The sequence below is a fragment of the Oreochromis aureus genome, linkage group 11, assembly GCF_013358895.1.
Source record: "Oreochromis aureus strain Israel breed Guangdong linkage group 11, ZZ_aureus, whole genome shotgun sequence".
Taxonomy (NCBI): Eukaryota; Metazoa; Chordata; class Actinopteri; order Cichliformes; family Cichlidae; genus Oreochromis; species Oreochromis aureus.
This window is the reverse complement of record NC_052952.1, coordinates 18,076,251-18,099,534: the sequence shown is the minus strand read 5'-3', so window position 1 is coordinate 18,099,534 and position 23,284 is coordinate 18,076,251. Positions and strand designations below refer to the sequence as shown.

The 23,284-nt window shown below is 39.7% G+C and overlaps 2 protein-coding genes across 2 annotated transcripts in view; one reads left to right on the top strand and one right to left on the bottom strand.

The window, feature by feature from the left end:
* Positions 1–197: 197 nt before the first annotated feature.
* ankrd28b (ankyrin repeat domain 28b) lies at positions 198–18,958 on the bottom strand. Its single transcript, XM_031746206.2, has 28 exons — positions 18,932–18,958; positions 13,985–14,068; positions 13,480–13,558; positions 12,886–12,956; positions 12,589–12,789; positions 11,089–11,176; positions 10,714–10,856; positions 10,307–10,519; positions 9,439–9,517; positions 9,211–9,325; positions 8,974–9,056; positions 8,711–8,774; positions 8,551–8,619; positions 8,334–8,474; positions 8,042–8,153; positions 7,889–7,915; positions 6,732–6,806; positions 6,434–6,635; positions 6,251–6,338; positions 6,041–6,158; positions 4,436–4,655; positions 3,113–3,200; positions 2,942–3,025; positions 2,655–2,800; positions 2,435–2,517; positions 2,229–2,311; positions 1,997–2,088; positions 198–1,857 (listed from the first exon to the last, which is right to left on the bottom strand). The coding sequence occupies exons 1-28, from the start codon at positions 18,956–18,958 to the stop codon at positions 1,574–1,576; spliced, it is 3,159 nt and encodes a 1,052-aa protein (XP_031602066.1). The 3' UTR covers positions 198–1,573.
* A 1-nt stretch (position 18,959) lies between these two features.
* The window catches only part of hdac9b (histone deacetylase 9b), a 44,968-nt gene continuing 40,643 nt past the window's right edge, over positions 18,960–23,284 (top strand). Inside the window, exon 1 of the mRNA XM_039619240.1 lies at positions 18,960–19,590. The gene's annotated coding sequence lies outside the window, so the exon portion shown is untranslated. The remainder of the gene's footprint in view (positions 19,591–23,284) is intronic.

The following is a 23,284-nucleotide window of genomic DNA, read 5'->3' as shown; positions in this document are numbered from 1 at the left end:
TTATGAACACAGAAAAGTGACTTTCAAGCTCATTAGAATTATGCAAACTCTGTTTTTACCTTATATACTGTATTTCCATATGTTTTTGTACACTTGCACCCATTTTCCCAGCAAAACAAAGAAATGAGGGGCGGCTCAAGATTGTCGCCATTAGAAATAAAGACAGCATTTAACAAAAAAATAAATAAATCAAGTTCATCATTAAATAACTCATTTCTTTATTACTCATAAAATATACAGCAATCTCAGTACTGAAAGAATTCATTGGAACTTGAATTCACAGTCATTTTCCCTATATACATGCTAGTTTCATTCCTCTTCAAGAAAAAAAAGCAAGGAAAAGAAAAAAACACTTTTCCATACTAATGAAGCTAGCGAATGTATTTTACATAATTCCAGTTAAAAGCATTTTTCAACAAACAAAACTGTGAATTCTTGAATCAGGGTACAATCGAGTGGTTTCTCTCTCTCTCTTTTTTTGAAGTTAAAGCAAGCAAAAGTCAATACATTGACTAAGATAAGAGCAAAAATATCATTCAGACAGAAGAAAAATCAAATGCCGTCCTATCATTGGTTTACAGTGTTTCTCCTCGCAAAGCTCAGCCTAAATACCTCAGTAAGGGATCAGTGCTTCTTACAAATGTTTAAATACTTACCTAGTGTGCACCACTGTACTTTCACAGCTGCCTCTACAAACCCATCCTTTCTCAGTAACTAATGAAGGCACAAAATGAACACATAAAAAGGGACCAGAAGTACACAAATAATTTATTCTTCAAAGACTAAACCGCAATGGACAAGTCAATGTACAAAATTAAGGTTGCTCGACCTAATAATTAACTGGTGCACATATCAAATTTTTTGAAATTACTCAGATCATTAAAACCTGACTTTTTTTTTGTTTTCCTCTAGAGGATAAGGAATTTAAGACATGAAAAATGGGTTTAATAAAAATTTGATCTCAAAAAATAAATGATTTTTCCCCCAGTATGACTTTTACAGACTTGAAGGACAAGTGCATTCTGAAGGGTGTAGTGTGTGGATATAAACCCATGAACCCCCCCACCCCCACCCCTCCAAACAAATGCACGCACACACACACACACACTAACAGAAACAGCGAACCGCCGATGAACCCAAACCTTCTCAGTCTCATTTGCACAGTTAAAACTGGGTTAAAATGTATCCATGTCTCTTGGTCCCTGTTGGTTTAGCTCTCTGTGATGTGCAACCACCCGTCTACAGCATGTTATTGCCTTAGAAAGGTTGCTGTCTACCCAACAAGTCCAGGTTTTAGCACTCAAGAAGTCCGTGTTGGTAAAGCAGTGGTCACTGAGGTCCAGTATTAGTTGAAAGGACACCTAGTGCTGGATGAGGTGGTGATGAGCGTTGGCCAGCCTGCTGCACCTCCTCCCTCACTTGCTCGCTCTCTGGTGGTGGTGGTGATGAAGGGGTAGGGGGGACTCTTAAGGCTCCTGTGGGGGCTTGTGTCTCATTCTGCCTTCCCGAAGTCATGGTGGGTGATTTTTAAGACACAGTGTGTGTTTATGCATTTATCACTTTCTCCCTTCCTTCAGTACGTCTCTGAATCAGAGTCGTTGAGCTCCTCGTCTTTGTAGAAGCCGTCGTGGTGGCTGATGTTGTTGAAGCTGCAGTATGAGCTGTGCTCGCCACGCAGCACGGGCAGGCTGTCGAAGGTGACGCTCTTGGAGGGGCTGGTAGTGTAATGGTTAATGGCACTGAATGGGAGGGTTGGTGCCGGGGTGCAGGGAGACACAGGCATCATGGTGGCCAGGATGAGGGCTAGGCAGTCTGCCACATCTTTGTTGGGGGCACAAGCCAAGGCGGGCGTGTAACCTGAGGAAATAACAACACAACGATATTTTATGCCCCATAAAATTAATGCAAAGAAAACATTTACAGTCAGCTTTTCTCGTGCCCAAGGATGCGCACCAAAACCCATAAGTAAAAAAATGAAACAATACAGTGAAATTACCATTTTCATCAACTGCAAGGACACTGGCTCCCTTTGCAAGCAGCTCTTGCACCACCACAGTCAGGCCATTTCTTGCAGCCACGTGTAGAGGCCTTAAAGGACAAGATAAATCTTTGGATGTGCTGGCAAGCAAGTTGATATTTACTGATTTGTTTTGTGCATTTTGACATTAAGAATTCAGTTATCCACAATAATGCCTAACAGGCGAGGTACTAATATAAGTGATACGTACGTCTGTAAGGCGGCATTAGTAGCATTTATGAGGTTTCTGTCTGTAATCTTCTCCAATATCAACAAGGCACTGGTTTCATGTCCCTATGGATGGGTATAAAAAAGAGCCACACAGAGTGGTAAATGCTCATCCTTTCTCATATTTAAACACTTTAGCAAGACACTGTGCAGATTAAGAGCACAGTGCCACCATATGGTACTACACACCTTACTGCAGGCCAGGTGTAGTGCAGTGTTCTTTGCAGCATCTTGTAGAGTGAGATCTGCTTTTGCACTGCTCACCAGCACCTCTAATGGTGACATGATTAAACACAGGAAAAACAAAATGAAGTTAATTCAATAAAGCACAGTTTATTAATTCAATCCTGCACTTGATTATTATGTCCCGCTGTGATATTTGCCAGGCTAATAGTTAAAGCCTTCGTACCGACAGCGTTGGTCTGGCCGTTCTCAGCAGCCATCATGAGCGGTGTCTTCCCCACGGCGTCGACACTGTTGACCTGAGCGTTGTGGCTCAGCAGCAGCTGGAGACACTCCACATGGTCAGTGAAGGCTGCTGCGTGCAGCGGGGTCCTGCACGTGCAACATCAAAGCAAGGCTCAGTATTTATTCAGTGATATGAACCTTCACTTCCTTACGCTCGTTCCCAGAATCAGGTGCTTTACAATTCTATTCAGGCTTGAATTAATATTTATCTTGTAACATCATACATGCCTGTTTTTACTGTCTTTGGAATTGACAATTGCAGGGCCCAGTGTGTCTATCAGCATCTCAGCAGCACCTTCGTTGTCATGGATCCTAAGGAATAAAAAACAGCACTATTTAATCTGGTAGATGCTCTGTCCTTACACACATTGAACAAGAGAAGGCAGCTCTAGGTCTTACACAGCGCAGTGGAGGGGGCTGAAAGAATTGCCATCGGCCTTGTGGAAAACCTCTTGCTCCAGCAAAACCTCCACACACGTATCGTGACCTGCAAGAATGAAAACATTAGCTAGTTACAGCATTAACACAGCAATAATTACCAGGATGTGTCAAAACTAGCCTAAGGGTGTGCATAAGAGAACTGTATTAACCTCCCTATGAAATGCAAAGTTTGGGTCAAAAGCTTCCCAAGTGCCAGAATTTTCAACATAGCATTTCTAAACATACTAGTTTTCTTTAGAAAGCATACATTATTTCTATTTGTGCTCCATAATTATTTCACAATTTTTTTAACTGAGTCATAGCACGAATCACTGGCGTGGAATAATGTCCTTTAATTTACAAGCTTTGAGCAGCTTTGAGCACAGTACAAAAAAAAACTTCAGCAAGAGTTGGAGCTGTCACTTTAGAAAGCATAACACCAAAAACAAAACAAATCAGTTTAGACTTGAGGAAAAGAATTGTTGATGCTCACAAAGCAGGAGAAGGATATACAAAGTTATCACAGCATTTCCAAGTACTGAGAACTGGAGTGAGAAGCATCATCAAGAAATTCAAAGAGAGCCACACAGGACAGAAAAAGTCTGGCAGAGGTAGGAAGCAAAAGATTTCAAAATCTCTGGAAAGGAAACTAGTGAGAGATGTGTCTAAAGACCCCTTAGCAACTGCCAAAACATGAGTGAATGTTTTAGCTAAGTTGGGAATTATGCGCTCAGAAGAGAATCACTAGAACCATGCAAAGGAATGGACTGTGAGATTGCACACCAAGAAAAGCCAGACTGAAGTATGCTAAGGACAACTTGGAGAAAGAGTATACATACTGGAAGTGTGCACTTTGGTCAGATGAGACTAAACTAGAGTTCTCTGTCCACAGAGACACTGTTTATGTTTGGGGAAAGAAGCACCGTGGAGGCTAATAATTTTAACCCTCTTAGTTTTTGTGAAATAATTTTGTCTCTGTGTGCAAAGTAAAATAATGTAGGCATCCAAAAAAAAACTTGGATGCTTGAAAAAACTGTAAAAGAAAAATTCCTTTCTTTGTTTAACAGCACTTGGAAAACACAAAATTAATTTTTAAAGAAGGGACAAATAATTCTGTCGCTGTCTGTATGATGAACAAGCAATAAACATGGAAAAGATGTGCTTGGCTATATTCCAACCACATTTACTTGGGTGCTTCATTATACTAATCTACTGTACTTAGTGGCAGGCTTGCATGTTCTAACCATCACATGTAAATGTCTTTATCTACACTGAGGGTCATCAAAGCCCTCTTCTCTGTACCATTGTAGCAGGCCCAGTGCAGTGGGGTGTAGCCTTGGTTGTCTGTTAAGACAGGGAGTGTTTCCACTGATTGGGCAGCATGCAGAAGGCCTCCCAGTACCCCTATGTGTCCACACGCCGCTGCCAGGTGGATCGGTGTGCGCCCTTTACAGTCTCGCACCAGGAAGCTGGCGCTGTGCTGAAGCAAAGCTTCCACACATTCCTCATGGCCAGTCACTGCCTGAGAACAGAAAACAGGTTTTACCAATGACTGGCTTACATCCGGAATGACAACATACATTATGTATAAAAATAACAAGGTTTCAGAGAAACCTCTCAGACACTGGCAGCACTACCCAGTTTCACAATATTTCCTCCATTAGTGTTGCTTCTGTTTCTTTAAGTTGTTCATGGTACATTTTGAGGGTCTACGTTGGATCACTGCACTATAGCAGAAGTCAGCCTCTTTTTACTTTCAGTATCTTTACTGCCTTTTGGGCATCCCAAAGCAGAATATTTCCACATCGATTCCTAACACGATGCCTATGTTTTCTTTTCAATATATGCTGACATGTCTGTTGTCCAAATAGAGAATATTTGTGCAGAAAGCTGGCACAGTAGGAGTGTTGTAAAGTCATACTGGGTAGATCCGCATGTTTGTCTTGAGAGTTTTACGTCAGATGCCCTTTTATATGCTACCCGACATGGAATGTGCGTCTCAGACTGGAATTCAACTATCGACCTTTCGCTTGCCAACTAAATGTGTAAACCCATACATTATGGAAAAACACACAAGGTCCTTTATATAACAAAAAAATATTAGTACTAAAAACATTCCAAAAAGCATAAAATTAATGAATAAAGAAGATATACAAGCAATAGACAAAGAAAGCAAAAGTAAACATTTAAGAAAACAATATGTAAAAGCCAATCCATAGTTTCCTGAAGTTTGTTTATTAATTTCTAAATGGGGAAATGATTGTGCTGATAGAATGGCGAGAGGAAGTTTGTTCCACAGAACTGGGCTAAACACAGTTCGCTGTTTGTTTTAAGTCTGAACCGTAGAATATGTAACAGCAACTGATTCTGAAGGGTCTGGGGTGGTATGAGGTATTAGGAGCTCTAACGTATAAAGTGGAACCATGCCATGTAGTGATTTAAAAGCAAAATCATGGGATTCTGAGGCAAATGGGAAGTTACTGTCATTCTGTGAGTGATGTGTTCCCTGTGTTTAGTGTGAATACACCACTGCTGTTTTGTACCAACTGTAGATACTGCTGCATCATTTAGGCATGTATGCAATGACTTGCAACTATCTAATCAGGAGAAAATGAGGATGTTGACAAGCAAAATTTCTAAAAGCGAGACATGCTGGTTGATTGGCAATAAGTTAAATGTGCCTTGCAACACAGTAAAAAACAAAACAAAAACAAAAAACAATTGTGATTATTGTGTTGTTGCGATATTTGAAGAGACACACTCATACTATTGCATTCCACAAAGGCTAAGAAATATACATGTAAAGTCTGATAGTGGTAGCAAGATTTAGGTATCCATACTGAAAACTGTGAATAAAGTTATGCGCAGCAAAGGACACTATATGTAAAAATAATGACATTTACTTACCCCTCTGTGCAGGGCTGTCCTGCCCCATTTGTCTTTGGCTTCTACATTGGCTCCTTTATTCAGCAGAGAATACACACAATCTGTGTGTCCACTCAGGACCGCTAGCATGAGAGGGGTTCTAGGAGATATGAGACAATAATGTTAGCAATGACTTTAGAATAAGAATGGAAATAAAATAAAAAGACATAAAAAGATTTTAATTGAACTTACTGTCCATTCCCATCTTGAATGTCTACTGCACTTTGAAGATCAGCATTTCCAATGAGCAAACGTAAACATTCTGAGTGACCATTGGTAGCTGCGGGAAAGATTAACTTATTACTTATCATGTTGTATTCGGGTCTGAATTTTCAGATTTAGGAAATTTTATTTGTAACTCCGTGTCCAACATACCTGCAGCATGTATAGGGGTTCGCTTCAAGGTGTAATCTTTCACCAAGATGGAGGCTCCCTGGTTGATTAGGACATCCACACACTCCACATGCCCTTTGAAGGCAGCCAGGTCCAGGGGTGTGCGCCCTTGGCTGTTTCTCACATCCAGATCCAGCAGAGACTGCACCAGAACCTCCATAGCTTGATGGTGACCATGGTATGCCTGAAAGGTGGATTCACCCATTATAAAGTTATCGCTGATGCTGGTGACATGTAGTGCTCACCAGAAGGATAAAACCAAGTGTTTCAAATTACTCACAGCAAGATGCAGGGGACTGACGGGGGCTCTGACATCGGCGTCGTTCAGGATGTCTGTCCCTGAGGTTTCCATTAGCTGAATAAACCAAGACACACATTAGAACCTGATTCAGATGTTTCCTTTCCTACTTGCACTTTCCTACTGCATGACTCTGTGCCCTATTTTATATACATAAAAACTACAAAAAATATGTCGGTGTAGTTGGAGACATCACAGCAGAAAAGTCATTCCTGTTATACGTCTTTGAAGTTTGGTTGAAGTCTGTTGCTTGGGGATTTGTATTGTAGTAAAATGTTTCTGCAGATGAGTTTGTGCGACCACAAACGAACATCTGTAGGGACCCTTGTGCTCACTGACTAATGAAAAAAATGAAAAATCTTCATCACTTGAACTTAAACAGACCCACAGGTCCAGAAAATATAATCAAGGCCTCAGAGTTCATGGTACTTCTTTTTAGGTTCATGAAGAGATTTGACTCCTCATTTGAGAGGCTTCTTCTCGTCTACACTAAACAAATCAACTAAAGGGATAAAAACATCAAGGATACCAAGAAAAACAGGTTGCCATTCAACTGAGGGAGATAGTAGCCTGAACACTGAAATTGACCAGAAACCCACCACCAACTCTGAGTCCCACCACCCAGTGGAACACAGACTTGTGGTTATCAGAAGCTTACACAAACATACAGAAAACGTTCCCTCCAAGGCAAAAGAAAAGGAACACACACATTAATAGAGAATTTCTAGTTATCAGCAAAGAGGCATGAGACAGAACGTCAGACATTCACCAGGGGAGAACCAAGACGTCATCCAGAGAACACAGACGATTCAAGGATGAGTAAAGGAAGCCATCTATGCCCAAACGGAACAACTATTTCAGAACAGGTGGTGGCCTAAAACACCAACTATAACACAGTCTTGAGATCCCCTCCCAGGTGATTCACTCACTCACATCTTGAAATGTGCAACCCCAATAACGTAATAATGATGACAACAACTGGGTCAACAACTCTCTGGACTAAGTCCAAGGTGAAAGCACCACTAGGGGCTGAATAGCTCATACTCCCCATGAGAGGATTCTTTAGTTTTACAACTGAAGAATCCTCTCGGACGAGAGGTGAAAAGAAGTCCAGAACAGAAAACTAAAAATAAACTTACCACATCTAGGGGTGTTTCACTTGCAATCTGGTAAAGAACACAGGAAAAAAAACAAAACAGGCAATGCTTTAAGCAGAATTCCACAAAACACAAACATATAAACAGGGACATGGTGGCTGTTAAGTGTCATGTACTCTGGATTGAAGTTCTTACCAGCTCCAGACAAAGGCGATGTCCATACGCTGAGGCGTAGTGCACAGCATTGTAGCCCTGATTGTCCCGGATCCCCGGATTTGCATCATTTCTCAGTAGATATTCCAGGCACCTGCAGACACAACAAAAGCGCTGTAGTCAAGGAAACAACATGCTGGCTTCTAGTCCTAAACCACTACTCAGCATAATGGATAATGCAGGTGGTTATTTTTACTTTTATCTGTGAAAACCTACAAACATGAACCACCTCCCACACAACATCCACCATTTTTAATAGAGAGAATTTACTGACTTTCCATCTGTGTCAGACGCAGCGGCGTAGTGGAGAGGAGTGCAGCCCCGCTCGTCTAGGTCATTGACGCTGGCCCCAGACCCCACCAGAGCAAACAGGCACTGGTAGTTACAATTGGCAGCAGCGTAGTGCAGAGGGGTCCTGGAAAAGCAAACACAGCTCAGTTCCCTGTTCAAATTTGACTCTTGATCCAAATCCACCAATAAATACTACAAACCTGCCAAAGCTGTCCTTTCTGTTGAAGTCAGCCCCAGTGTTGAGGAGAAGATTGAGACATTCCAGGTTTCTGAGGGGTTAGACAGACAGAAAATCACTTGATTAAAAATTACACAATTAGAGTTAATACTAAAGGCGATATTCAGCCATCCTGTACTGACCCTCCAGCTGCTGCAGCATGTAAACAGGTCCTCCCAAAGTCATCAGGAGTATCAATATCAAAGCCTGCACAGGGTAAAAGATTATGAAGGAGACACATTAAGGATATATTATAAAATGTTTTACATTGCAGATGATATTTTTTTTTTTTTTTTTTTTTTACTTTTTTTCCTGTCAGGAATTTCTAAACTACTTAAACCTGAGCTTTGTGTCATGTTGCACTGAAGACTGTGACAGGGCATGAGTAAAGTTGAGTGCTGTTCACCTGAAGACAGGAGCTTTCTGCAGCAGTCAGAGAAGCCACTGAGAGCAGCTAAATGCAGTGGGAACATGCCATGGATTCCTCGTCTGAATGAAAAAAAACAAAACAAAAAACTTTGTATCATGCAAACAGTACACAACAATGTTGCTAACGTAACAGATAATACACGTGTGCTTTTGGAAGGCTCTTCAATATATGTTCTAAGACTTAACTGAAAAATCAGCAGAAAGGCTCACGTACTTAGCTGTGTCAGCTCTGTTGGAGATGAGAGTGTTAATGAGGAGTTCATGGCCGTATCGAGCTGCAATGTGTAGTGGTGTATTTCCGTTCTTGTCTTCACAGTCAATCTCTGCACCTTTAGGGAAAAAATAAATAAATAAAATATAAAAAAAATCAAAGCAAGCATTTAGCCTCTGTTACACTAAAAAGCAGTTTCTGCTTCTGGGTCCAGCATGAGAAACAGCTCACCTTTCTCAATGATTGCTTGAGACCTTGAGAACCTCCCATGGATCGCTGTCATGTGGAGTGGAGTCTTCCCATCTTTACTCTGAATTGAAACAAAAACTTATTATCTGACAAGTTATGCCTTTTTACAGTAAAGTTTAATCCCAAGTCAATCAGCTTCCCTAAAACAATGAGAAGATCTATCACATGTAGGAAGAAGGCACAATAATACACTTTTACACACAAGGAAGCAAGAGGGCTGTGTGATATTATACCCGATCGTTTATTTCGTGGTGTCGCAAAATACAATATTTTTTTCATCGTTTGGATGACTGACCATGTGAATGCAGGCACAGAAAATACCAGCATGGTCAGTGAAGATGAGGCAGAACCAGGTAGCTCCAAACAGAAATACCAGTCAAAACAAGTCGAGGACCTTATTCCTAAACCAGTGGCTACCTCTGTACCATGGAAATGGTTTGGTTATGAAAAGTCTGGCACAGACCAGAAAACTGTACTATGCAAATTATCCCCATCACAGACTCACACACGACAAACCTCTTGTACCACCTACGTAAGAATCACGTGAAAGAGTATGGAGAGAGTTTATGGATGAGAAGCAAAAAAGAGCCGTCAGGTACTCAAAATAAACCTTAGACTCAAAGGTTAGAACAGGCTTTTCCCCGCAGCATGCCATGTAATAAATACTCACAAAGAAAATGGCGGACGTTACAATTTATATCTAAAAATATATTAGTTTCATGAATCAGTCAAAACACTCGACTCCAGGTACACGACAACCAGCTGAAAACACCCGAGATTGACATAATGTAGCCCTACAACAGGTAAATACTTAGTTGTTTAATAACAAGCTTTTCCTGTTTTCACTCACTTTAATGTTGACATCTGCCCCATTGCAAACCAGAAGCTCCAGGCAGAGCGCTCCGTGACGCGAGGCGGCGGTGAAATGCAGAGGGGCAAAGCCCTTCTCGTTCACCTGGTTGACGTTGGCTCCACAGTCTATGAGCTCGTTCACAACTACATCTTGCCCGTTGTAGCAGGCCACATGGAGGGGTGTGTTGCCATATGCATTGGGCTCATTGATCTAGAAAGTCAGGAAAACAACAGGCAATTAAGACAATTAGAATAAAGAAGAATAAAGAATAAAAGAACAGTTACAGTTAGAACAGTTGTAACACACAATTTAGAGCCACCACTGAAAAATATCTCTCCTGTTGAGCTCATACAGCATAGCAGTGTCTACAGTGCAATGGCAAAAAGCTTGTGGGTGGAACCTACATCCACCCCCAAGTCCAGGAGGTATTTGACAACGCTGATCATTCCACTAGAGGCTGCCGCATGTAGGGGGGTGTAAGATTTCTTATCTTTGCAGGCCACCTCAGCTCCATGTGACGCCAGCAGCTTCACCACTTCTATGTGTCCTGAAGATAAAAAGAGATTTAATTACATAATGCTTACACAAAGATATTAGACATGTTTTTGTTCATATGGCATCTACTCTAATGTAAACATTTAAAAACATCTTAACAGATGGTTTTTATTCAAATAAAGTTCTGCCATTTAAGCTTATATTGACCACAAGAAGAAAGGAATGTTGCATAAAAATGAACAAATACAAAAATGTAAAAATCTCTATGGCTGCATATTTTTTACCCATGTAGGCAGCCCAGTGTATCGCACGGCGGTCCTTCTTGTCAAAAGCATTGATGTTGGCCCCTCTGGAGAGCAAGAGTCTCACCATCTAAAAGTAGCAAAAAACCCCAAACAAACAAAAAAAAAACAACCAAAAAAACAACAACAAACAAACAGGGGATGAGAAAAAACATCAGGGGACGCTGCAACATCAACCTGCCTATCTACCATTTACAATAAATGTAGCAACTTATATACACTTCATGTAGTGTGTACATAATAGATATACGAGTTCAGTGACTTTATCTTAGCGCTCTTGGATCAATTGTCTTGTCAATGTATGCATATCTTTAGTTTAATATAATAGAAAGTGGGTGAACCTGCAGGGGTTTCTAAAGTTATTTTTTAACTTGCTGAGCAAACATGAGTGGTGAAACCTTGTCACCCTTTTGCACAGATTCTGTGCAGGTATGCCAACAGAACAAATATAATTAAGATTAAACAAGAAAACATCCATTTCCAAATATCCTGTCTTGTACAGTCAGTAGTGTGGCATTGTTCTCTTGGAGCAGACCTCCACAGATTCACCTTTTTCATATTTATATGCTTAACTTGAATACCACTGTATACCTAAAAGGTGCTCCAAATAGTTTGTATGCACTTGCATTCATTTGCATGAATTTGTGATAATCCACTTTTCAGATAGCTAATTTGCATGCAAGTCCAAGATTACAATGGGTAATTTGCATCCAGACACGTGATTGGTCAAGCACTATCTGTGCATCCAACACCCTTAAGTATGTGACCACAATTTATGACTGCATGCAGAGAGCCCACTCAGTCTTAAGCCATGTCTGAAAATGTAGTTTGTGTTCTTTAATTCAATGTAGCTGGCTCATTAAACATTGAAAAGCTGCCCTCTTTAACTTAAGAGGGTGCCCTGATGTCAGGAAGCATTTGGATGACTGGACCAGATTTTGCGCAACTGAATCCGGGATCAAACGGTCGGTTAGTCATGCGCTACTAAAATTCAGCAGACCTATATGTGGATGTTGCTTGTCTCAACTAACACTTGTTAAATGGGCAAATAATGTGGCCATTATTCTGCACTGCATGGCAGAGTGCCCACCTGTGTTTAATCATTCTTGAGGCAAGCAGAAACACTTCTTCTTAGAAAAAGGTCGGGAACTTCTAATAACAGCCAGGTAAACACACCCAGCACTGCTAGCATACTCTGACAGTTTGCCAGCAAAAGCGATCTATGTAGCACACAGCATATTTACCACTATCAATTCAAATCAATCAATATGAGGATTACTGAAGAGGTTATACTCAAAGACACTGTACCACCACAAAACCTCACCAACTCTCTACATTAACAGTCTGCTCCTTAAGAAAGCTGATACCAAACGTTCAGCTGCCATTTCAATTCATTAACGTGCAACCACATCGATTCCAAAGATGTTAAAGTGCCTCCTTAAGCACAGCTTAATCTAACAATGCCTTGGGGTTTAAATTTACCTCCAGATGACCGCTGAAGGCTGCATGGTGCAGCGCGGTGCGGCCTGCTCTGTCTGATACATTCACATTGCTGAGTAGTGGCACGAGGGCTTCGGCGCAGCGGACCGCCTTATTGGCAGCGGCGATGTGAAGTGGCGTCTGCCAGTTTTTGTCTCGGGCATTTACATCAGCCGAGTGTTTCAGCAACACCTGGACAGCGTCCTGCGAGGAAAAAACAGCATGTAGGTTTACATTGTTTGGATATGCAAACCTGTGTCTTGTAGTGTGTATGACAGAACCAGGGGAAAATTCGCATACCTCACTGCAGGAGGCCACAGCTCGGTGCAGGGGAGTGAGCCACTTGTTATCTTTGGCATTTACTCTTGCACCTAGAAGTGAAGAAGCAAAGGCTATTTAAACTCGTATGGTTTTGCTGCATATGGTGCAACAGTTCGACAAGAAGGTATTCAACAGTTTTTGGAGAGACTAAATTAGAAAAGTTCAGAAAAGGCAGAAAGGGGTGTAGAGACATTTCAAATATTTCACCATACTGTATGCAGAGGCATGACATCTTGTATTCCACTTTGCTTTTAAAAGGTGCCATTACGTACTTATACACACACACTTGCATTAATCATTCACCACTACCTTGAGTTTAGAAAAGAAAAGAAAGAAAAAGCAGTATGTCATGTGCTCCCAGCATTAGGAAGATAATTATAGGCACATCTATAATATTTTTAACATTTCACATTTTAAGAGCATGACTTATTTATTTTCTCTGATTAAAAACTGTTAGATAATCTCTCCAGGCATTTGTGAAACACTCATTTCTACAATCCAAAATTCACCCAGTATTCGTGGCTTTAAGCACTTTCTTGTGATCATTGCATTAATACTAAGAAGAAAACATACCAGATAGAATCAACAGCTCTATAATTTCTGCATCTCCGAGATAGGCAGCGGCATGCAATGGAGTTCGCTTCTCATTGTCCTGTATTAAGTGAACAGGAAGACACTGCTGAGATTACAGAGAAACAAAACAACTTGCAGTAAACACTGCAATCTGTCTCTTCATTACACGTGCAGTGGTCTGTTGTAGCAATACAAAAACACATTTTCCTTAACATGTGCAACATTTAAGTGTTAAGAGGAACAAATGTTTACACAAACACCACATTGTGGTTTTAACAAATTAAGAAAAAAAAAAGAAAACAAAAGCCTTGCAGTGAAGCACGAGCAAGTACAGCCTTATTGTGAAACAAACACCACCACTGAATATGTAATATTGAGAGGAATGCAGAGCTGCACAAGGCCTTTCAAGGACAACTGCACATTCAGCATTTGTCGTTTTTTTATTCCCAAAATATAACAATAATATGAGGAAACAGATGCAGATGTTTATAACTGTTGGGCTTACCTGTGCATTCACATCTTCTTTTTTGAATATGAGGGAACGTACTTCATCAGGATCTACATTGAAAATAGCTTTCAGCAAAGGAGGCTGTAAAAGAAAAAAAAAGAAAAAAAGCACAGAATAAATAAATAAAAAGGTCAAAATTATCACGATTTTGATACTTTTCTTTGTTGACATGTAACACCATCTCAGCTTCTATTACTACAATTTGCATACAGAGCAAACCCAAAGAACTGCGAGTAACAATATTGTCTGTCTTATGGGTATTGTTGAAATCTGAGAAAACCAGTAATCAGTCAAACTGAAACTTTAGAACTTCAGCATGCTTGCAACACAGGACATACACAACACTCATTTGAAGATCAAATATTGGCATTCAACAAAGCACAAATGAAAGCAATGTAAAAGAGCATTATTCTTTGAGAGGAAGAGAACAAACAATGAAATGATGACTCCGCATTTCACAGACTGTCAAGGCCACTTTTTAAACACCGTTCTGCACCTTCTGTCTGTTGGTAGGTAAACATGCCATGTTAGCAGAGATAAACATTGCAGTTTTTGAATGAAGACATTAAAAAAGACAGACCCGAACCTTGTATTCAAAATGAGAACTGTGCTGCTTACTTTCACACTGCCAGGAATCAAAAACAGGAAAAAAATAAAAGTACACAGCTGCTCTTACTCACCACATCCAACATGATCACAAGTTCAAGTTTTGGCATAAAAATGAACCAAAGTTCTTTGACAAATCTCTCTTGTTGATCATCGTGTAGACAGAGTGCCAGCAGTCTGTTTTTCAATGTGAGTGTACAATGGCATTTTTTAAATGACTCCATCATAACACTTGCGATGTTTCTAAAAAGTGACAAAACATGTGAACAAGGTAAACTTCAACCTAACAGACATGTTGGCCATTGAATTGGCAACACCCTACAAAAACAAACTGCTGCTATGCTCATTTTCTCAGTTTCATACTGATGACTCCTCACTTGTCCAGTTATGTATAAACAGTTGCTATATGTACATAGCCTTTAAAAAACGTTTATGCTTATACTTAAAAAACTGCTATACCCTTCACATTTTATACATATTAATAATTGCACAAAAGCTTTAATATAATTTATACTTTAATATATTTTATGTCTTCTACATCATAAAGTTATGAATAAGAAAGTTGACTTTGACTTGAAGAACTGGCAGTGTTGTGTATTTCTCTATGACTTCAGTGCAAGCCATTTGTTGGTCAGCATTTATAGTTTGCCACACCATAAATGACAGAACTGCGTCTTGAATGCAGCGTTACAATATTCCCTTCATGTTGGATAACACTTTTCCCTGCTGGCTTCAGTCTTTTTATGTTTTTGTTTTGTTTTTTTGAAAGAGTCAGCCCCTCCTGTCATTTTAGACAGAGGAAATGCTTGCAATGCTCAACTGAAATAATTGAAAAAACAAAACAAAACAACAACCCAAAAAACAAAAACAAATCCTAGGTAAGTAATGTGATTAAAATATATCATTTATATATAGCAACACTGGATCACTTTAAAACCAGGGCAAAGATTTGGGAAACACTGGAGTCTTTGATCAGGATGTTTTCATCTGCATGCCCTGTAGCAACAGGCTGGGTTGGACAGGGACAACAGTGGAGAGGAGGAGATCCCTTCCAGGCAGAGCATTCCTTACATTTTAAAGTGTTACAGCTGAAACCACTATTACAAACTATATTCCTAAGAAATACACTGTAAGTGAGAAATCTTAACCTGAATGAGTAAGAGAGCATATATCCAAAACAAAATGCATGAAGGAAAAGTGGCTGACAGAAGGAAACTGCTTTTAAAATAATCTGCTGCCTGCGTGATGAAACATTGCGTTATCTACTAGTGATGTGCGATGCCACTGATTTCCTTTCTGATCAGCTACCAAGTAGAAGACTGGTTCAGACTGGTATCAGTGATTGTGATCTGATACAGATACTTTGTACAAAAACTTCATGTGTTTAGAAAATCGAAAGTATTGTCTTTCAAACTGTACCTTCATAATGGATACAAGACATCAGACTTCTTGTTCTTATCGTTCAATTATGAAGAATTATCATACAAAAAATAAAAAGCCTGAAAATTCAATATCTACATTTTAAAAACATCCAATTACCAATTAAAAACAAATGTGACTGAAAATAATAATAAAGCTGAGAAACATTTCCTAGATACATGTTATTATCTATCTTATGTATGTTTGAGTTGTATTTTTAGTGTTACACATCACCAACAGCTCCACATTTTCCCTCTTTGTACCTGGATAGTATCTGCCTGTAGCACCAAAGGACTTCTTAGGCAGCACCTGTCCCTTTCCTCCTCTTCAGTTAGCCTCATCATAAACTCATCATCATATTCTGTGTAATGATTTACTTTTGTTTATATTCGACAAGGTCTGCGGCCTTGCCAAATGTGTCACAAACCATGTCTTGGCTGTTTGTGGAGCTGAAACAGCTCCACACATGACTCTGCTTACGATCATCACCTGAGCAAGCGATGCATTTATACAGCTGTATTTCGCATCACTATGAAAAGCGGAAGGAGTAGTTCCTACAAATCATTTAGAAAATCCTAATAATATAGCTACTTTCCACTGTGTTCCCGTTAATCATAAACTACTAATTTACCCCAAATTAATAAAATATTGATATTTTAATATGAGCATCGATTCTAGAACATAAATATCTGGTATTGACAGAATCAATACTTTAGTATCGATCCTCACACCACTATTATCTACTCATGACCTTTACATGCCTGAAATAGATTTTGGCTTAAAATAACTCAAAACATATTAAATAAGTCTAATAGTTGAGAGAAAACAAAAACACTGAACTTAATGACTCCTCTCTTTGCTTTCCATGACATCTTTTCCATTGTACAGTTAAAATGATGCAATATGCAGGGTACATGCATTCATTAGTATTTAATCATTCAACTTAGCTGGCTGCCCAGCTAGTCAATTAAGCTAATGTGCATGCATGCAGTTTGCATGTGCAAAAGACACTTGGTTTATAAAAATGCATCTTCAGCAACCTGCTTTACAAAATGAATCAAGCACAACTAGATATACTTGCAATCATCTGGTTTTGCAGTATACTACTTCCTGATGCCTTTTAGTGACTCAGTGCTTCATGAAGTTAAATACGGAACCAAGAATTTATACCTTTACCTGACAGAAAGGATATGCAATAAGTAAGGGAACATGCTGAGTTTACTTCATATAAGCCAAAAGTCAAACATTGTAAGGGTCATTGTTGTTATTTAATTTTTTTTAAAATCTATCAAGGTCACCCTGCTATGGATAAGCCCTCAACAGCTATTCAAGACATATGCGGTGCCATGGGTGGATTATTCCCTGCGACATATATTGAAGCCATCACGACATTACAAACTTGTACAACCACCACTGCAATCTCAAAAACGAGCAACCAAGCAGCATACAGTGGCTTTTTTTTTTTTTTCAAACACAAGGACAATGAACTCGTTTAGTTATTATAATGCCCATGAATGTCTGCAGGGCACAAAGAAGGTTAGAGTTACTGGGGACAAATTCAGCCAACAAGCAGACTCTTGTGGTTCGAACACTATTTGCGCCATGTTAAAAACAAAAAGGAAGGACAGATCTGCATTTTGTTGTTTTCAGTTCTCCGTGTCCTGCATGAGTGGTGGTGGTGTAGGAGATTTTCTATGCTCCTCTCTCACTGCTGGACTGTGTGCCTCCTCTCCTCATACAAGCCAAGCTAGTTAATACCATCACCATGGAGACAGCTCTTTGGCAACTTCCACCGGCTCACAGGAGCCCAGATCATTCAAGCACACAGAGACCATAAAAGACACATGCACGTACATATGTGACAGAATAGCAGGCATGTGCAAAACAAAGCCCTTAAAATGATAACACAGAGCTATTCTGGTTTTGACGAAGTAGGTGTCAAGTGTTTTTTTTGCAGAGTTTAAAATGACACGTCTAATACTGTCACACTGCCATTGCCCTCATATATTAAATATAAGCATTACACAGCAGTTTACCTGCATTTATACCATTAACGCGGTACGCATGGGTATAGCGTAAGCGAATAATAGCTCATAGAAACTGTCTTGTTTTATATTTTTTTGAGTTTTTATATAATGGCACACACTAAAGAGGTCTGATTATAGACATAGCTTAACTATAACAGTGTTATAAATCCTCTTAAAAACAATAAAGTCACCAAACTAGCACAAAGCTTTGCTCAAATCCAATCACTCCATTATCCTGCCCCACTGTGACACCAAATAACAGTTTGGTGAATCAGTGAACAAAAACTATATCGTTATTTAAGTGTTTTCTAAACCTACAGCTGCCACAAACATCACTAGTTGGTTTTGCTAACATAATTATAACCACAAACGTTTAGCTGTCACAGTAATGTCACAATCAACAGATTACTTTGGCTGTCATGGCAATAATCTCACTGTAACAGCAACAGAGAGGAAATTATTGTTTATCAATAAGGCTAGAATTGCTCGTAAGCGACTGCACGAACACAATTTAGCATTGTTGTCTCACATTATGCTAACTAGTCACTTCACAAGTGACTAGCTGGATGCATTTCACGCAGGCTCTGGCTAATTGCTGGAAATAAACACAACATCATTAGCTGCTTTTCAACTCAACAGCCGTTTATGTGCGTGTCGGAGTGCAAACGTGATAGGAACAACAACGGGGCTCCGAATGTTACACGCAGTACTTCAGCCAGCTTTCACCTCATCGAGGACAATTCAAATTCTAGATTAAGGAAATGCTTCCGTTTCAGAGTCGGGCTCGAAAGACTCGAATTACATTGCGCTGGCGAGCGCTGAAATCGAGGCTAACATTAGCCGGCCACTTGCTCAAACTTACGGCAAACCTCTAACACCAGCCATTACTTACCTGGTCTCGAATTTTGAGAACCACCATATTTGTGGTATTTTAACAGCTCTCATGCAGGTTCATAAAGGAATACTTGTCTCCTTCCGAACAGCAGCGTGTGATCTCGGTTGCTTCTGCCGCTGGTTCTGCTGGAGGCCTAGCGTGACTCTAGCTTAGCTCGCTCGCTAGCTTCCTAACCTGATGGCATGAAAGCGAGAGGAGTAGCGGAAACTCCATAACATTGCCGCCACCATATTTCACCTCCCCGAAAAGACGCAATCCGATAGGCTAAGAGCGCTCTAGATGTCAGTAAGGGAATCGCTGATTGGTTGTTGCCAGCTGCACTCTGTAACAGCACAGACGCACTTTGTTGAATATTGCACTGCCCTCAGCGCTTATAAGTGTAGATATTTTCTATAAAGAGCAATTTTAAACTCTATATTCCACGTGAAATTTATTAACATTGTAGTGTACCCATGGTGCACTGCTCTGAATAGCGTGGTTTTGAGAACAGCTGAATGTTTTTCTATTTATTAACTGTGACTCATCCTGAAGTTGCACAAATGCGACAACCATGCAACCGCTGGAGCAACTCCATGGATGCCACTGGGAGTCAAGTGCTGACAGCAGTAATATGAATTCTCCGGGCTGACGGGGTCTCCTGGAAATTTAAAAAAAGGGTAAGCATACACATAAAACAAACAAACAAAAAAACACACACACAAAACAGTACTATCTATTTATTTTACGCCGGCAACAGTAAATTAGATCGGAAATGCGGACATATTAAAACTTTGAATTACTGGCGGGCTTTAAATGCGAAATGTGTTTCAGGTCTACTGATCTAACACCGAAATTTGATGAAATACGGCCACCTAGTGACTTCCCTTTTAACTACAAGGAGTGGAACTCTTTTAGCTTATGGCAATCAATTTAAAACAATATTTTATTTTATGTATGTGTTTTGGTGGTGGGGAGTGATTTGTGATTTAAATATTTTTTTGTCGGCTGCCCTTCTTTTGCATTAGTTAAAACTATTCAGAGCACTTGTATTCATGTACAAGTGTTACTGATCCTAGAGCTTTGACAGGATTAGAAAACAAAATCCTTTTACACAAAACAAGTCTCTGCATCATTAATCCTGTAGACAAGGCTGTCTTTTTTTGTTTTTTACATTTTAATCATTTGTGGAATGCAACATTTACAACAGCTGATGATGTGGAGCAGTCATTTCCTCTTTTCCGGGAGGACACCACAGACAGGACTAACAGGAATGACAGGAAGCACAAAGCAAAAGGGCAGGGACGCAAAAGTTGTCTCTTTATGGTGTTCTTACTGACTCTGTGGTTCTGTCATAGAGGTGGGGATAGCTTTAGGCTCTAGGCATTTCTGGTAGAGTCAATAGTTCACAGAGTACATAACACTTCAAGAATAGCAGCATAAAGAGAAGTTTCTATCTGCTAGCCAGCAGGGCATCAAATGCCCTGATGGCACCATATGTAATAGCACCATATGTAATAGTCGTTATGATGTGCAATAATGCAACATGTGTGGTGGTGTTCTCATACAATAGTGTTATGTGTTACATGCAATGTTGTATTGTGTGAATGACTGTCACTGCAAGTAAGGCACCTAATCTAATTATATTTCATGTATTTATAATAACAATAAATACTAATTCTAATTCATAGTATTCTACAACAGTAAAAGATTAAAAACACTTGTATTGATTATGAAGCGCAATTGTTCTTCATGAGAAAATCGTGTCATTAATATGCTTTTAGTGCAACTCTTTCACTATTCAGGCATTTTCCTAGAGGTGTGAGAGCTCATAGTGTTTACTATCCAACCAATCCATTAGGACTTCAAAAAAAAAAAAAAAAAAAGCAGCATGGCACAGCCAGTAAGTGATGAAGGAAGCAGGGCTTTGGTGAAAGAATGGAGGCTATGTTCATTGACTTTTGGGGGTAGTTTCACATTTCAGTGCAGTGGATTTACAGGTTGGAGGAGATGGAAAAAAACTGTTGCAGCTATGTGGATGATTTTGGATATAGACTGGTCACCTTTGCTGGGGGTAATCCTCCTGGATCTGTCTCTAAGCCCTCCCAAAGGCCAAAGTAACCCCAGCAGGAGTACTTTCTCACTGGCAGGGCTGTGACAGAGGGGAGGTTCCCACCAATTCAATTAGGAGGAGAAGAAACACAGTAAAAGCATAAATGAAGAAAACAGATGCTTACACACATACCTCCCCAATTTCCACCATGCTTTAAAAACTGCCCCCTGACCTTGTATTTACATTCTTCTTGTTTACAGGACCCCTTGTGGGGGACGTGCTTGTAAAAGAGACAGCCAGAGAACGAAGAATATATACTACAAAAAAATATAAAATAACCTAATAACCTGAAGCTTTTGATATGGAATAAAAAAAACTTGACTATGTTCTTATATTAAAGTAAATGCACAACATAAACAGTAGAAACATTAATTGAGGGTTGGAAGGAATATTTTAAACCATAGCTTGAGACAATATGTATAATGTAATTTTTTTCAAGGTTCAATTAAGATTTTTGAGGAAGACGTTTCTTTTTGTGAGCTAGATTTCCATTTTTACAATATGACTCTATTCACTAAAACCCACCGAACGTATATCATCATATACCTTTTTGTCATTAATATGAGAGAACCAGTAGAATAAGTCCTCTCAGCACTTATGTCAGATGAGACTGTTATAAAAATTCTTTTTAAGTATACATATCTCTCTTGGTTTTTTTCAGACTGGTAGATATCAGTATCTTTGTTTCTAATTTGTTCTTCAGTTTCTTTAGATTGTGGCATGATGTGTTGCATTTTAAGATCTTTTTGATCGGTACTTTGTCAGACAGGTCCTATTTAAGTGTTTTCTTGATTCAATATGTCTGGCAGTAATTGGGCTTTGCAAAAAATCTGGTTAATCACAGCTCCTTTCTGATTTACAGTTTTTCCTCAGTTGCTTTGGTGCATTTCTCACAACAGAATTGATCTCTGCACCACTACTAAGGCTCTTCACAAAACAATTAGTGCAAACTGCAAAACATGGTGGATAACTTGCAAAAGTAAGTCACTTCATCAAAAAGAAAAGTCAGTTGTTCAAAAGCAAGTCAGTTGCTCAAAATAAGTAGTCAATGCTTCCAAAGCAAGTCCCTTAATCAAAACAGATAATATATTCATCAAAAGCCAGTACTTATATCAAAGTGTCTGGGCTGTCACAATTACAAGTCAGTACACCAGCACCTTTGGTCACAAAATCAAATGGTTTGAACATGTTCTTATTGTGACCAATTTCTTTGTAGGTGCTTCCCAATGACATGTCAAGTCTGGACAGCATGCATGGCATGTTGAAAACCATAAATTGTAAAGGAAACTCAAGACACTTCATATGCACTCTTGATAATATTCAATTGAAACTGCACAGCATTGTGCAACTGGGGAAAATACAGTAAATCAAACAAACTCACTTAGACAGTAAACCTTACTGCAGTAGTTATGAAACAAACAACAAAAAAAAAAAAACCACTGAAAAAACAGACACTGCTGCATATCAATCATGGATATCTAGACGCTCCCGTCTGTCTGCCCACATATTTGCATCAACATCACAGCGAATGTCAGCTCTATCGATGCATCGGGGAAAGTATCTTCTGGAGTGTCGAATCCACCCTCTGCAGGACTCTGCTGTGATGTCATCACAAGCTGCATCCATAGCTGCTAGCAGGGTCATTTGGGTATGTGGATGCCTGTCATATACCTTCCACCTCCAGGAAGAGAAAAAGTCCTCAATTGGATTTAGGAATGAGTGTAAGGAGGAAGAAACTCCATAAGCATCCTGTCGTGTGCTGCAAACCACTGCCTGACTACAGCAGAGTGATGGAAGCTAACATTATCCCAAACCACTACATACATTGTCCGATTGTCACCAGAATCATCCCTTTCATTTTGTGGGATTAGGTCCCTATAAAGAGCATCCAGAAAAGCCAACAGGTGTTGTGTATTGTATGCACCAATACGAGGAATATGGGTGTGAACGCCATTTCCTGAGATTGCTGCACACATTGTAATATTTCCTCCTCGTTGGCCTGGGACATCAATGGTGGCTCTTTCTCCAATGTGATTTCGTCCCACGCCGTCTGCCTTTTGCGAGATTGAATCCCGCTCACAAGATATACAAACGTGTGCAGGGGTTCCCTGGCCTCCAATTCCAGGATACGCTATACGAAGGATGAGAATAAAAAAGTCTGTAATGGTGCATTTGGCACAACAGATTGTACAGTGTGAATTGTAAATGGGATTACAGTAACATGCATAAATGTAAGTGCAGTACATGGCCTAAACTTTTAC

What these genes read in the sequence shown, in the direction of transcription:
- ankrd28b (XM_031746206.2), bottom strand. Translation starts at nt 18,958, where the DNA reads ATGGTGGTTCTCAAAATTCGAGACCAG. An exon ending in CCTTCAGCGGTCATCTGGAG is followed by an intron (nt 11,177 to 12,588) that starts GTAAATTTAAAC and finishes TGCTACTTTTAG; the next exon opens with ATGGTGAGACTCTTGCTCTC. An exon ending in AACCCCTATACATGCTGCAG is followed by an intron (nt 6,339 to 6,433) that starts GTATGTTGGACA and finishes TCTTTCCCGCAG; the next exon opens with CTACCAATGGTCACTCAGAA.